The sequence below is a fragment of the Lissotriton helveticus genome, chromosome 4_1 (genome assembly GCF_964261635.1).
Source record: "Lissotriton helveticus chromosome 4_1, aLisHel1.1, whole genome shotgun sequence".
NCBI classification, from domain to species: domain Eukaryota; kingdom Metazoa; phylum Chordata; class Amphibia; order Caudata; family Salamandridae; genus Lissotriton; species Lissotriton helveticus.
Genome location: NC_136063.1, coordinates 265,237,886 through 265,252,682, shown reverse-complemented (window position 1 = coordinate 265,252,682; position 14,797 = coordinate 265,237,886). Strand labels below are relative to the sequence as shown.

Genomic DNA, 14,797 nt, shown 5'->3' with positions numbered 1-14,797 from the left:
GTATGCGCTTTATCTTTCGATTATCTGATAAAATAGCGTTACGTTTTGATATCTGTAAGTCACTGAGGGGCATATTAGTAAGAACCTCATTAAAATTATCGCCGTTTTAGCGGCAGGAAACTGGCGCTAAAACAACGATAATGGGCTTGCTAATATGCTTTATAGAATGTCAATAGAAGTCCAGGTTAGATGTGCAGGACATCTAACCTGGGCTTCTATTGGAATTCTATAACGCATATTAGCAAGCCCATTATCGCCGTTTTAGCAGCAGTTTCCTGCCCCTAAAACGGCGATAATTTTAACGAGGTTCTTGCTAATATGCCCCTGAGTGACCATTGCTAGTGCAACACATGTGACTGTGGCCCACATCCAGCTTCTCATTTCCCGCAAGATATTTTCTACTCAAACCAGGTCTTCTGCAAGTGGAAAATTATCTAGTTGGCATAACAGAAGTAACATAAAACGTTTTGCATACTGTGGGTGCGTCAACATTTTCTTTTTTACATGAGAATAGGCCTGCTTAGTGAAAATTATCCACAGCCCTGATAAGTGGCTGCTAGTGATTCCTGAAATTGGTGGACCGTAATACTTGCCATAAGTTGACCTCTTTGTTTTGGTTGCCTCCAGTTTTCCCGGAACACAATTTTGTCATGGGTCCCCCCTTATGCCAAGAATTCCATACAATATGTCAGTATACAAATGTTGCCATTGATATCACCCATATATCATGGGTGACACATATGCCAAAAATGAATGTAAAAGCCAGCACTTTCTCATGGCTTGCTTCCCCCAACCAAACTTACCACCCTCATTGTGCCATGATTGCCAAGTATAATCTGCAGTAAGCCATCACCATCCTTTTGCCATAGGTATAACCTTATGGCAAGAATTACAACCAGTACGTCAGGGTCTACATTTTTCAACAGGTACACTCCCTTATGTCAAGAATTACCTTCAGTATTTATAATATGCAGTTTTATCAAGAGCCCCCAACGTACGTAAAGACTATAAACTGGACTGTATGAGTATGCATAGGACTGAAGGGAGAGGGGTATATGTGAACAACGTTGGTTTATTGATGCTTCAGATAAGCGGTCTGCACAAGGTACAGGATATGACAAATGGTACAAATACTGGGAGCTCCATTGGATAAATCGTTAATTTGATTGACATGTGACTACATGGCTGGGTATCTATCTTTTCAAGTCATTTTACATAGATGTATGTATTGGTCACTTATAACTCATTGTTTACTATCTCCCACCGAATGCAACCTGCATAGCGATGATGTAATTGCCTTGTTCCAATGGCATGCGGTACTTTTGAAAATAATAAAAAAAGTTTAAAAAAATGTGAAGAATTACCTTTAATATGCCAGTGACAACAAGTTATCTTGTATGTCCCCATAAGCCAATAATTATCTTTAGTATGCAATGACCAGCAGAAAAATCACAAGCATAAAACATGCGAACATACACACTCATACCCAATTACACTCATGCAAACTCATTCTCACTCTCTGTCTCATTCACTCTCTCTCCCCTCACTCACTCACTCTACCTCCAACTCTCTCACTTAGTTATTCTAATTCATACCCACTCCCACACATTGTTACTTACTCACAAATGAAGCCAGTAATCCAAACTCACTGATTCTCAATCTCACTCACAAAGGAACTTGCACTCGCTCACTCTTTCACAATCACTGACCCTCATCCAAAACGATTGGAGTAAACGTGCCCTGATTTGAGCTCCTGAGGTGCCGTGCTCTGCCTTAATAAACAGGTTTAGTAGACTCCTGGGGCCTCTGGGCCCGTGGGGCAGTTTCACCTGCTGCACCATTAACAGTGACTGTCCTGACTCACTCCCACTCCCTTTCACAAGCTTCCCCTCACTCACTCATTCTAACTCACTCATACTGCTTTAATAACTATCTTACACTCACTTTCACTTATTCATACTCACTCTCACACTCACTGATTAAGTCTCACACTCTTTCACAGTCATTGATATTGTCAAACACTACATTTAATCATTACAAAGAACAAACTGGTACATACGGAGCAGGGAGGCCGAACGTAATTTTATTGACTGTCATAAATACTGACCCGTTTCGGGAGGACAACCCCTGAATTCCACATGTCTTCGATATAGGTAACCACCTGATCATGGTTACGGCATCATACTCCCCTGCCACTTTTTAAACCGAGTCTGAACTGACAGTAATCTCTAATAACAGTGGCTCCGAAGTACATCAATGCACCCTTAAATTGATGACCTGACGGTAATGCTATAGAAGTGACGATCGGTACCCATAAAAAACAGTTGGGACCTGATGATCAAAGAATCGAATTTGAAAATTTGAATCCTTACTTGTACCTCTTGAAAGTTTTGTTTGAGACTGTCATAAATACTGACCCGTTTCGGGAGGACAACCCCTGAATACCACATGTCTTCGATATAGGTAAACACCTAATCGTGGTTACGGCATCATTACTCCCCTGCCACTTTTTAAACCGAGTCTGAACTGACAGTAATCTTTAATAACAGTGGCTCCGAAGTACATCAATGCACCCTTAAATTGATGACCTGACGGTAATGCTATAGAAGTGACGATCGGTACCCATAAAAAACAGTTGGGACCTGATGATCAAAGAATCGAATTTGAAAATTTGAATCCTTACTTGTACCTCTTGAAAGTTTTGTTTGAGACTGTCATAAATACTGACCCGTTTCGGGAGGACAACCCCTGAATACCACATGTCTTCGATATAGGTAAACACCTAATCGTGGTTACGGCATCATTACTCCCCTGCCACTTTTTAAACCGAGTCTGAACTGACAGTAATCTTTAATAACGGTGGCTCCGATGTACATCAACTCACTCACAAATTGATGACCTGAGGGTAATGCTATAGAAGTGACGATCGGTACCCATAAAAAAACAGTTGGGACCTGATGATCAAAGAATCGAAATTGAAAATGTTAATCCTTACTTGTAACTCTTGAAAGTTTTGTTGGAGAATTGTCCTGAAGAAGGTGTTTTACTCTCAAAAAACCGAAACGCTGCGTCGACAACTGCTACTCAAATTTTGTTACTACCACAAAAGAAAATGTCATTTTAATATGTGTTTTTATGTTATTGTTTTTTATGAATTTGATATACATTATAATGTATTGTATTTTATAAAATCATGTTTTTTTCAAAAACGTATTTTAACATTTTTCTTCAGTATGCTTTTTGTTGATAATGTTACATTGACACTGTGGCACTAGTGTTTTTATCTGAGCCCTAATAGTTGTGAATTCAGCTTGACTAAACAGATGCTTACCATCTACTCTTATGACTGGGACGTGTCCGTTTTTCGATAAACACTAAATTTACACATCCACTTTCACAAACATATTTTCACTCACACATTCACAGAAAAACAACACTGTATTGTTTTACTTACCTTCCTTTCTTTGATGACAACTCAAAGGCTCAATGGCAGTGCAGAGCAGCAATCCGGAGCCAGACATTGGAACCAGAAAGTCATGAATCCCAACGAGGGGCCAGAGAGACCAGCAGGGCCAGGATGAAGAGGACCCACTTCAAGCCCCCTTCCGGCTTCTAAACAGGACTGGAAGCACAGCCCTATAAAAATGTGGTACAGTGCTGGAGATCTTGCCATACCCTACTGCTATGTGTGGCTTCTCATTGGCCTCAGGGATGCACTGATATGCACTTTGACAGTCACATTTTATCACATATGCTGTGCTGCCTGAGGGATGCACAGTGTGTCTGCTAAATAAAATGGATTGTGCCTGTGTGATGAGATCGTAGTTGAACTATGCCTAGGGGGGCAATTATGATGTTGGGCAGAAAGCCTCCTCCTGACAGTCGGAATCACCTCGACTGTGTCAGAGGCCTTACGGCCGACTCGGTCGGTTTCCATTCCAGCTGCCCAATTGCTATGTTCACGATTGGAATGTAAATCGTGTGGTCATTCCAAATCGATTCAGATCGACTCAGGTTTACGATGTTGATTTCCAACAGCCTTTTCGCGTTGGCCTGTCCCACATGGAAAGGTTGTTGGACAGTGACTTTGGGGACCCCTGGCACGGTCCCCTTGCCACTGTGGCCTACGGTTGATAGCCTAGTGGGTGTCTTAGGGAACCCCCTGTAAAACCATGCACTGTGTGGTGCCTGCGACAGGGTGCAGGGTTTTCCACAAATACCCCATTTCCCCATAGGAGCCTCAGTTACGGCCGGTTGTCGGGTAGAACATGAGCTCCAATAGTGAACAATGGGAATTCCATCTAACAGTATCCAGTTACATCGTAATCCAGCGGTTGGAACCGCCGACAGCAAGTCGGTCCTGATTTCGAGTTGTGTCGGATGTAGGCTTTATGCTGGACATCTTAATGAGCCCCCATGTTTTGAAACAGCACGCTGTAGATGGATTACTGCCTCAGCCTCCTCTTCCTGTCATCAGAAACTTGGAGCAGAAGTTGAAAGGGCTGACCCGCGCACTCATAGTGTTTATGAAAACCTGAAAGTTGTGTTTTCATGAACACTTCTAAGGTAAATATTTAGCAGTGCGGATAAAGCCTGACAGCAATATGTGGTGCCTCTCAGGTGGTAGGGCTGTGTCCTGAAGCTCCTGAAGAATAAACCGCTACTGGTCCTGACTACAGGACCTCACAAAACCTTTAAGTAGATATTAAGAATTAGAATGCCCAGGAACCAGCTCCACAATGATTCTCTAGTGCAACAACCACTGTTTGGAAAGCATTACTAGTTGAAATTACTGAGGCTGAATCCTTACTGTTATTCCATACAAAATGTAAACCTATTCTCTTCAAAAACATCTAATCCAAGGCTCTTTCCTGTAGCCATCAATATATCTGTAATTGAGGTATCTCTCATTTCCACCTTCTCCGCTATCCCTGACCCTACTCCTCCCTTCTCACACTATATATAATCACTTACACTGTATTTGATTGTTATAGCTTCTGCTATGCAATGTTGAAGTATATCCAGTTCGACTTGTAATATGTACCGAATCTTTGGGTAAACGACTCTGTAGGAATGCATACATTTATAAATAAATAAATCATGTTATCAGTCTTTTCCTAAAGCGAAATACATTTTTTCCATCATTCAGCTCTAAAGAGAGTAACATTTCTTTACAGCCTGAAAGTCCTGCCACCCATTTTTGAATGCTTGATTCTGAAGATTTGAAGAAAGGAATTACCCGAACACTGAAGGTTAAAACACTTACAAAAGTGCACAAAAACAATAGAAGAAGCACATCTGTATCAGGTATTGTGGTCCTGTAAATTCCTTGTTTGATGGATTGGATGCACTGTTCACAATAAACAAAACGGAGTTCCACATAAAGATTTTTTTCGGAATTAATCTAAAACTAACATGGCTTAAACCGCTCGGTGGTCGCTTATACAATTAATTATTGACATTTCTTAAAGCATGCGTGCCATATCTAATGGATGAGACCTACTCTCGAGCTGTGCATTTAGCCATTGAGTTGGATTTCCTGTAAACTTTTCCTTCAGCCCTGAGGAAGTGGGAGGTCACCCCTTCGAAACACATGTTGGCTGGCTGTAGTCTGCTTTACAAAAAAGCTGGTGGTGAATTAAGGTCCTGATATGGTACACTCAATTGGGTGATTTTTTTTGGTGTATGGTGCTCCAAGACGTGTCTTACACTTTTAATGATTAAATGCTATCTTTCCTGCGGTGCATAAAGAGGAGAAAGATTCACCCTACTTCCCCTAAAACCGATCCTATAGATCGGAAAAATATAAACCAATGCTCTAGCACACGCCTTAATACTCAGCGCATTCGCTTCGTTTACTGATATTTTTGGGGTTACATATTTTTCAGTCACACTGTCAATTCAGGTAATAAAAAATTCAGCAAGGCAACGGTCTTAAGTTAAAAGATCATGTATGTACAACAGAGATTTACGAATTGGACTTGGATTCATTAGAGGTACTCTTGAATGCACGATATCCGGGTTGCAATTAGAACCGGAATGGGGGTTTCTTTTAGAGCACGGATTTTCAAGTTATCAGCCCTGAAGAAGTGATGAGGCACTCCCTCATTCAACAAAAAATGAACGAAGAGGCGAGTGGGCGTAACATAAAAGAAACATATTCAAATGCGAATGGTTAATTTTGATATATGTACTGATTACTGTTGTACTTAAACATAGATAAGAGATGGCGTGTGCTAGATCTTTGGATTATAAGGTCCTAATATGTTTGGTATCCTCTGATAATGATGACTCCTAGAAGTCTGCAATGGCTTTTGTAGGTTTATTCAAGAAAGCATGTATCTTCATGAAGGCACACTGGAGCAACTGCTTACATTCGGAAAGCAGAGCTACAGTGACTTCATGACACATTCTAAGCTCTAGACAATCTAAGCAAAAGGCTTACGTTACCACACACCTCCCTTTTTACAGAACAAAGTATGAAGAAAAATTAAATCTGAATATAGTACATATACCTCCTCCCCAATAGAAAAATAGGAAGAGATAAAGTAAAGAAGAGAAAAAAAATAAAAGAAAGAAGAAAAGAAGAAAAAGAAGATAAAAGAAAGGAAAAAAAATCAAGGTCAAACAAAATATTTCCATCTTCCAGGTCATACAGGAATCCGAGAACTCTTTCTAATGGTCACATTACTTTTTGGATATCCTTTGACTGGTTAAAAGGAAAATTAGGAAAAACATTTCTCAGTGTCGCCAGACATGTCACGATGAGGAACAAGTGCTACACAAGACATGCCCCAGCAATTTCCATCACAAAGTTTAACAGAATTCCTTCCTAGTTCACAAACTTGAACAGGATTTTTAAACTTGGAACTGGATTTTTCACACGAACCCACTCGCCTATTTTCAATCTACATTCTCTCTTTAAGCTAAAATTCGTTTTACCAGATCTCTTTAAATTTGCAAGATTAGAATTAAAAGTTCAGCTGATTTCCACCATTCATTCACACTTCCATCGTTTTGAGAAATGTTTGTGATCCAAAAAGGACAGAGTTCAGTGGTGGATTCTCTACCTCTCATCAGTTCGAAAGGAGAGTTCCCAGTCACAGAATGTGGAGTGGTACGGTGAGACCAAACTAGCTCTTGAATGGACTTAGCAATGCAAGATTTGCTTTTGAAACAGGCCTGAATACATTCTACAAGTACTTTGTTAAAGCGTTCAACTTTACCATTGTTTTGAGGGTGGTAAAGAGGTGTTCCCAAATGTTTTATAGCACAATTTTCTAAAAATGAGGATGTTGCAGATGGCGTAAACTGAACCCCATTATCAGTAAGAATCTCACCAGGAAGACCTTCTCTTGAAAACACTCTTTGAAAGCATTCAATTGTTTTTTCAGTAGTTGTTTCAGAAATTGCTTCAACTTTGACCCACCTAGAGAGATGATCAACCATCACAATAAAATATCTCATGTAGTTGGGAAGAATTTGATCAGGACCCAGGAAATCATCCCCAATACGTTGCCAATGTCTCTTGGGACAAGGATTGATTGATTGAACTTGAAGTTCAGTTATTAAAACCTTGTCACTGAGTCTTCATTTAGCATAATTGGACACAAATTCTTCGATCTCAGAATCCATGCGAGGCCACCAAAATCTCTCTCTGATCTTTTTCTTAGTCAAAGTTGAACCTAGATGACCCCCATGTGCTAAACTAATTAAACATTGATGAAAACAGAAAGGGGCTACTAAATTATATCCACGGACTAAAATGTCACCTTCAAGAGACAGCTCATCCAAAACATTCCAAAATGTTTGGAGTTCATATTGCAACACAGTTTCTTTAGGCCAACCAGACTTTACAAATGTGATTACTTGGTTAAGAATGGGATCAGAATGAAGAGCAGAGATCCAGTCTTTTTTACAAAAAGTAGCATCTCCTATGTATGCAATAAAACACTCTTCTTTTTCTGTTTCCCATTCTTGAATTTCAGGTTCATCAATAGGGAGTCTGGAAAGACAGTCTGCACATGAATTTTTTCGACCAGGAATGTATTGAATAGGAAAAGCACATTCTAGGAGTTTTGATGCCAACTTTGAAATTTGAGCTGCGGTATGTTTGATGTTCTTGCCAGAGAGTACATGTGGTTTCAGAAAACCCTTTCAGTCATTTGTGATACAGGAATGGTTCTTTTTGAGACCTTTTTTAAGGAATAGATAAAAGGACTACCTGCACGATGAAAGCCATTCTCTTGTTGGGGCTCTTGTGCTCAAATTAGCAATGTTACACACACGCCATAGTTTAGGGGGAACCGTGCATGGTGATCCTACAAAGCCAACGTTTATGATGACGTTATGACAATTAAACATAACGCCAAATCCAAGTGGTTTACTAGTGTTGCCAGTTTACAACATGTGAAGCAAACAATGAACCCAAAACCCTGTTACAAGTGCGTCTCACCAATAAGCAAAGCCCACAGTGTGCAGCAGTTGGCTGCTGCAGAAGAAAGTATTGCAAGAGCATAGAAAAACACCACATCTTTTGCAGAGCAAATTCCTGGCCTGCCAAGGTCCCTGCGGTTACACCACAATCTAATGTGAGGCTAGAGGAAGTGTCGAATCCAGTAACCCGAGATATCTTCCATTTTAGGCTTGTGACCTCTGATGTGGCAGACCCACCCTGCTCAGACGCCAAACAGCAATCCTTACTCTCAGATGACATTACTGAAAGATAATGTGAAGTGCTACGTATTTTTCATGTTACTCTTAAAAATGAAGACTTCTGTTGCGATCTATAATTCAATGCTGTTATGTGAAACAATTCAAGGCAATAACATTATTCATGTAAATTACAGGTTTAGGGTCTGCAGCTGTTCGAGAAACAACAGACAAACGTGTGATATGCAAAATTGTTATGTCCAGTTTAGTGCTTGCAACACATGCTGCTCATGGGCCACTCCACGCACAAACATACTAGCAAGCCACATTTTGTAATCAGATGCCACACATTTGGGACCTAATTCTGAGTCGCTCGGTGTTTTCTGACCCCTGTGCAAACAGGGTTGGAATTGTGTGGTATTCACTGAACCCCGACATTTATTGGGTGCGTGAACATCGTTGCCTTTGATTAAATGTCAGAAGAAGCTCACCAGGGGAAAACAATACGTGTTTACGACGACATTCGAATTTCGGTGTATTAAGCTCGAAAATCAGCATGTTATTCCCCAAAAACTCGGTATATGTGTTTTTCGTTGCACCAGATAAATGACATCTCCCACGGTAGTGTTTTATATCAGGTGCAATAATATTTCACACCTGACACTGGGACACTGAGAGGCTCAATAATTCCAAGCACTGTGAAGTTTGTTTCTGCTCTCTTCTGTCCCTTCCTGCCACCCTTCCAGCTGCAGACGCACAAAAGGAAAAGGCACAATCAAACAGCATTCAGCCTTCAAGCTACTGCTTGACACAAGAAATGAGGCTGAGAGGGCTGCCGAGACAAGTTCCAAAACCAAGCTTTCCTCGAAAACGTTGTGGCAAGATGTCGACTTCTGGAAATGGCTAGGCTGCAACGGGCCCTAATGGGCATCCTGTCCTCTGGCTGGGTAGTAAAGACAGCTTCCGGGTGGCCCTACCATCCCTGAGTACTGGTGCCACTGCACACGCTGCGCTGTGGAAAGCCACGCCCATAGAAATGTGAATCTAAAAACACAGTGGACGGGTTACAAGAAACGCAGCGCACATAGCAAAGGGAGCAAATGTCTCTCTACACAGCTTTACCTAAAATTAATTGTATTACCCCCCTGAAAAACTACAGCACAAGCTGTGTCAGTCGAGTTAACACTGAATAAAAGGCATGCAGAGCATGAATGGGATGACAATAGCTGTCACAGTATTCCCTGACATCACCAAGCACAGCGACACCCTCGAGGCCTGCCTGCTGGGAATGCAAGTTCCATGTGTGTGGGTGTGTGTATGTGTATGTATACACACACACACATATATATGTATATGTATATATATGTTATTTGTATAGCACGAACCTGGCTGAAAGGCAGCTGAGAGGTGATAGAATAAATGGTTTATTTTACTCCTCACTGAGTGACTGCTTTAAAAGACCTGCAGGGCCAGTGGCGGCCGCCCTGGGCCCGCCAGCTTGCAGCTGTCGCAGTCTATTCTGGTGCTCGCTGGCACTTAATAGAGTGCAGCACTTCCTCGTCCTAATCCGCTTATTGTATTTCTCCATTGACAGAGAAGCTTAGGTCAATGGAGCGCGGATGAGTTGCCACACCTCTGCCCAGCCTTGGGAGCGCCTGCGTTAGCCAGCCATAGCTCAGTGGGCTCACGCTGACGACAGGCAGGATTTACTCGTACCGGCCGGGGACTTGTATCTGCATTACGTGAACAGGAAGCATATCTCAAGGTCACATACACCATTCTCAGGTGCACAGAACCACGAGGTGCCGAAGCAGTCAAACGCATCCGCACTGTGAGGAGGCGGTGTGAGCTAAACGCTCTGTTACAAACTTGGAGCTGGAAGAACACGGATCGAACCTCGGCTCCCCGCGCGCAAACTGCAATCCTGGGCTAATATCTTAACTCTCGGCGCTTCGATTCCCTGGCTGGCAAAAAAATAATCACTTTACGGGTGGTTCAGTTACCAGTATTTCCTATATCAGAGAATGCAATTACACTGCATTCAGTCTATATATAAAGTTAAATGGTATCTGACTATATCACATTTTTGTGATCATGGACTGCATATAAATAGACTCAAAGTTCATGAGACGCAATCTAGAGAGCGGGATTTTTTAACGGCTGTCTATGCGTGCGCACATGTTTACACACACTTTCACGCACACTGTTAAACACTCAAGCACCCTGGCACACGCCCCACTACCATCTAAAAACGAAGAGGGGTGACATTTTTCGGAGATGAAGGGATGATAATTCACTATAGCAGCACCTGTTCCTTCTAGAATGCTAAGTGTTGTTTAGACCATGACAGGAGACTGCCCAAACACCATTAAACATGACATTTTGTTCGAACAGAGCGACCTGCACAGCAAACCAGTCGACGTGCTGTTTACAATTTTTCAGAACAATTTAATTAATTTAATTAATTAATTTAATTAATTTAATTGCGGGTTTATATAGCGCTAGGAATCGACTCCCGGAGGAGTATCTCCACGCTTCGACTGCTGGGGAACCTGTCCTGGCTCACCCTGAGAGATGGTCCCTGATGGGTATCTCTAAGGTGCGACCAAGCATCCCCGGCGGTCTGGGGGGGCCGTTGTGAAGATGAGGCAAGCTGATGCCCAGAGTTGCCGAGTGTGGTTTCTGACTAGAGTAGGCACCGAGGCGAGAATTATCGAGTCCGCTGACCCTGGTCCACGACCCTGCCGCGTCGGGAATCAAACCCTGGTCCCGGGCCGTCCTCTGCTTACGGGTCTGCCGCCTCTAACCAGTGAGCCACACTTCTCCATAACTTCTCCATAATCTCTGTGAGGAGCGATTGCTTTGACAGGCTCTGGAAATCCAGGCATGCTGGTGGTTTCCGCGCGCGCCACACCTCCCTGACAGCAGAAATACCCAACCTCTGGAAGCAGAGGTGAACACGTCGTCCCGCCCACGGGAAGTGACGGGTGGTCCCCCCGCCCCCCCTCAGAGATACGGGTCAGTGGGTGGTCATGTGGATCAAGGTGTGCAGGAGCCCTCCTAGTGCAGAGGTCGTCTTTGTTGACCTCTGCATCCGCCCTCCCATTAATCCAAATTTTCTGCGCTAGCGGCCTGCTGCGTCGGACCGTGGGTGTGTAACAACATTATTGATTACACGTGAAATCGCCAGGTAACATTTCATTGAGAATGTATTGCATTTTGTATCACGCGTTTAAGAGCAATAACAACACAAGTCATCTGTGTGACATGAGGTTGAAGAAGAGAATAGGGCCGCTAGAGGGCGCCAGATGCAGTGTTTCAAATGACTTGGGAGGCGGAGAGCCGTTCAGCACCGAGAGCCTGCGGACAGCTCCCAGCCCAGCTCAACCCAGAGAGGGGGCGGGGGTTAAGAGGCTGAAGTGCTCCTTCAGCGCCTGCACGCCTTCCTCGTCCATCATTTGAATAATGTATTAGACAATTTAATAATTGAACTTAGGGCGAGGAAGAAGATCAAGTCGATTCAATTACGCCGGTATATCCTCCCGTTACACGCCCACGCTTCACGGACAAGTGCGTGGAAGAAGCCCAGAAAACAGCAGAGCTTAAGAATTATGAATTGTGATGCTGGTCCCAACTTTTCGTGGCGGTCGACAATGCCCGCTGCGGAACTCTCTGGGAATAAATAAACACTGGTGCGCGGCCCATTGACAAAAAAGACACGTTGTGCTGAGTGGAAGCAGGCAAAGTGCCTGTGCGCAGCGGGTACATGCAGACACTGCTGAGCAGCACACGGTGCCGGGACTGCGCTGTCTCAATGTTGGGCTATAAACAAACAGGCAGGGTGCGTTTCAAGAGCGTACTTTCAAGTCTTGGGTGTGTGAAACCCTGTGACGACTAGTTTATATTTTAAAAAGTTTTTAAAATTACAAACAAACCTGCAGAATGAAAGGCTTGTGACTGAACGGAGGTACCTAGAATAGGGTGTATTTTAACAGGGAGTCCATGGTCACCCAATGCCGTCAAATGTGTAATCTGGTATTCATATCCAACTCGCTAGCCTCACGGTTACTCTGCATACCTACCCACTAGCACACTTCTGGAGTTCGGGTAGGCAGGAAGGCTGGACTCTCCCCATCCCAGTGACATGCCTTTTGCGCGGTGGACGCTGCTCAGTTTTTTCCATAAAATTCTTCCTGGTCTTTTTCTACGCGCACACAGTGTGGCCAGATAAGGGAACAGTCTTGCCCTGAGCGAGTGTAAATTCAGTTATTAGGTATAAGAAGTGACTTTAGCATATACAGGCATTGGTGAAGTTCACGAACCACATAGAACAACCAGACCTCGGGGGGACGGGTGGGGGGTGGGAGGGTAACGTAACATGCCACTCACATAGAATTAATGAAGGCATGTCCTACAGCAATTGCATTTTTGTTTTAAATAAATGTAACCTAAAAAAGGGGTGTGGTTATAACATCTGCAGGAATAGTCAACAATTAATTCCCATCAATAGAAATATCAGACCAGCTAATACAGACTCGTCACACATCTACATATTAATTCTGCTGTAGCGCATGGAGCACGTGTTATCATTAAGAGGCAGCAGTGGTACCTGGTTTATGGACTTTACAGCCAGCCTGGGGATGACCAGCTGCATGACGATCTGTAGGAGGGAGGTCACCAGTCCCGCCAGGATGGCCCAGGTGAGGGGCAGTGGAAGCATGCTGTAGGTGGCGAAGAGGGTGAAGAGCACGTAGCCAATCCCGTCCCCCAGCAGGCCGTAGCCCAGGCCGGCCGCCAGGATCTGCGTGGCCATGGCCACCCAAGTCAGCACCCCGCTGTACTGCAGGTAGGTGTAGGAGGTGGTGTCCTTGCGCACCACCACCAAGGCACAGATCACCACCTCGATGCCAGTGAAGAAGCCGAGAAGGATGCCCTTGACAGGGTCCATGGGGGCCGAGGCCAGGGTCAGGTGCAGGACCAGCAGGGTCAGCTTGGTCAGCACATCCAGGATGTTCATCACCACCTCGGACTTGCGCCGCTGGCCCAGGAAGTAGCGCTGGTAGAGGCGCTCCAGGTCCCGGGACTTGAAGGAGTTGCGCAGGGTGGGGAAGATTACCCCCCTGTAGGTGTAGCCCCAGTTCAGGAAGAAGTCCGAGTTGCTGGGAGCGCAGTCCAGGTGCAGGAAGCCCAGGTCGCTGCTGTTGCGCTCAGGGAAGACTTTGGTGCCCCCATTGTTGTGGCGGTCCCCTCCCGAGTGGCGGCTGTTGGGGGTGTAGGGCCCCCCGTCGGGGGAGGAGAGGCCCTTGGCGCCGCCGCCCTGCTCGTGGATGAAGCGCTGCTCGGTGATGTGGCGCACGGCGCTCTGCCACAGCAGCCGCTTGGGCCGGGCGGTCACCGGGGTCCTGTTGATGGTGTACAGCTCCTCGCTGGCGCTCGTGCACTTCACCTCCGACAGCTCCATGGTAGAGCTGTAGATCTCCTGCGTCTTCTTCCTACCAAAATACATGTCTCGCCATTCCCCGGGTCACTGGAAGGACGGGGCTGCGCGCTGCACTTTGTGCTTCAGAAGTTGCATCGGGTTGGCGGAAGCCCTGTCATGTTTGCGCCAGGAGCTGGCAGCGGAGACCTGGAGGGAACATCATAAAGTGGTTTACAACCTCCAGATGACTGCAGGCACCCCAGGCACGCGAGTGCAATCCCCGGCCGCATTCACGCAGACCCCCAGCGGAGCGGGCTCTCAGAGCCTGGAAGTGTTCAATCATTTACGGGCACCATTCTTGAAGCAGACGCATCCTTAGCGTGGAAGACGAACGCAGCCTAGCCTCCTCGGTGCTCCCAGGAAGCCCAAGACATACACCGACAACAGCAGTCCACAAAAAAACAGCAAATGTGCACCCACAAGTCCGAAATACTGGGAGGGCTTAAGCCCCCGATCACCGGTGCCTGGGCAGTCCAGCCATCCCCTTATGCGCTCGGCTGCTCCAGACGAGAGTCGCTGGTCTGCTGCATGCCGCGCCGCCGGCCTCTGCACACACCCCGAGCCCGTCCTTCAGTGGAGCCCAGAAGTTGCATCCACGCGCCCGGCGGGGAGGCTGCAGACAATGGCCGCGCGACGGCCGCGCGAGGAGCCTGCCGGGCGCCCGGG

At 45.1% G+C, this 14,797-nt stretch overlaps 1 protein-coding gene across 1 annotated transcript in view; it reads right to left on the bottom strand.

Moving 5' to 3' along the window:
• ADCY8 (adenylate cyclase 8) overlaps positions 1-14,471 on the bottom strand; it is a 1,090,843-nt gene extending 1,076,372 nt beyond the window's left edge. Inside the window, exon 1 of the mRNA XM_078686748.1 lies at positions 13,262-14,471. Within this exon, the coding sequence (XP_078542874.1) occupies positions 13,262-14,158 (897 nt within the window). The 5' untranslated portion in view covers positions 14,159-14,471. The remainder of the gene's footprint in view (positions 1-13,261) is intronic.
• Between the last annotated feature and the right edge of the window lie 326 nt (positions 14,472-14,797).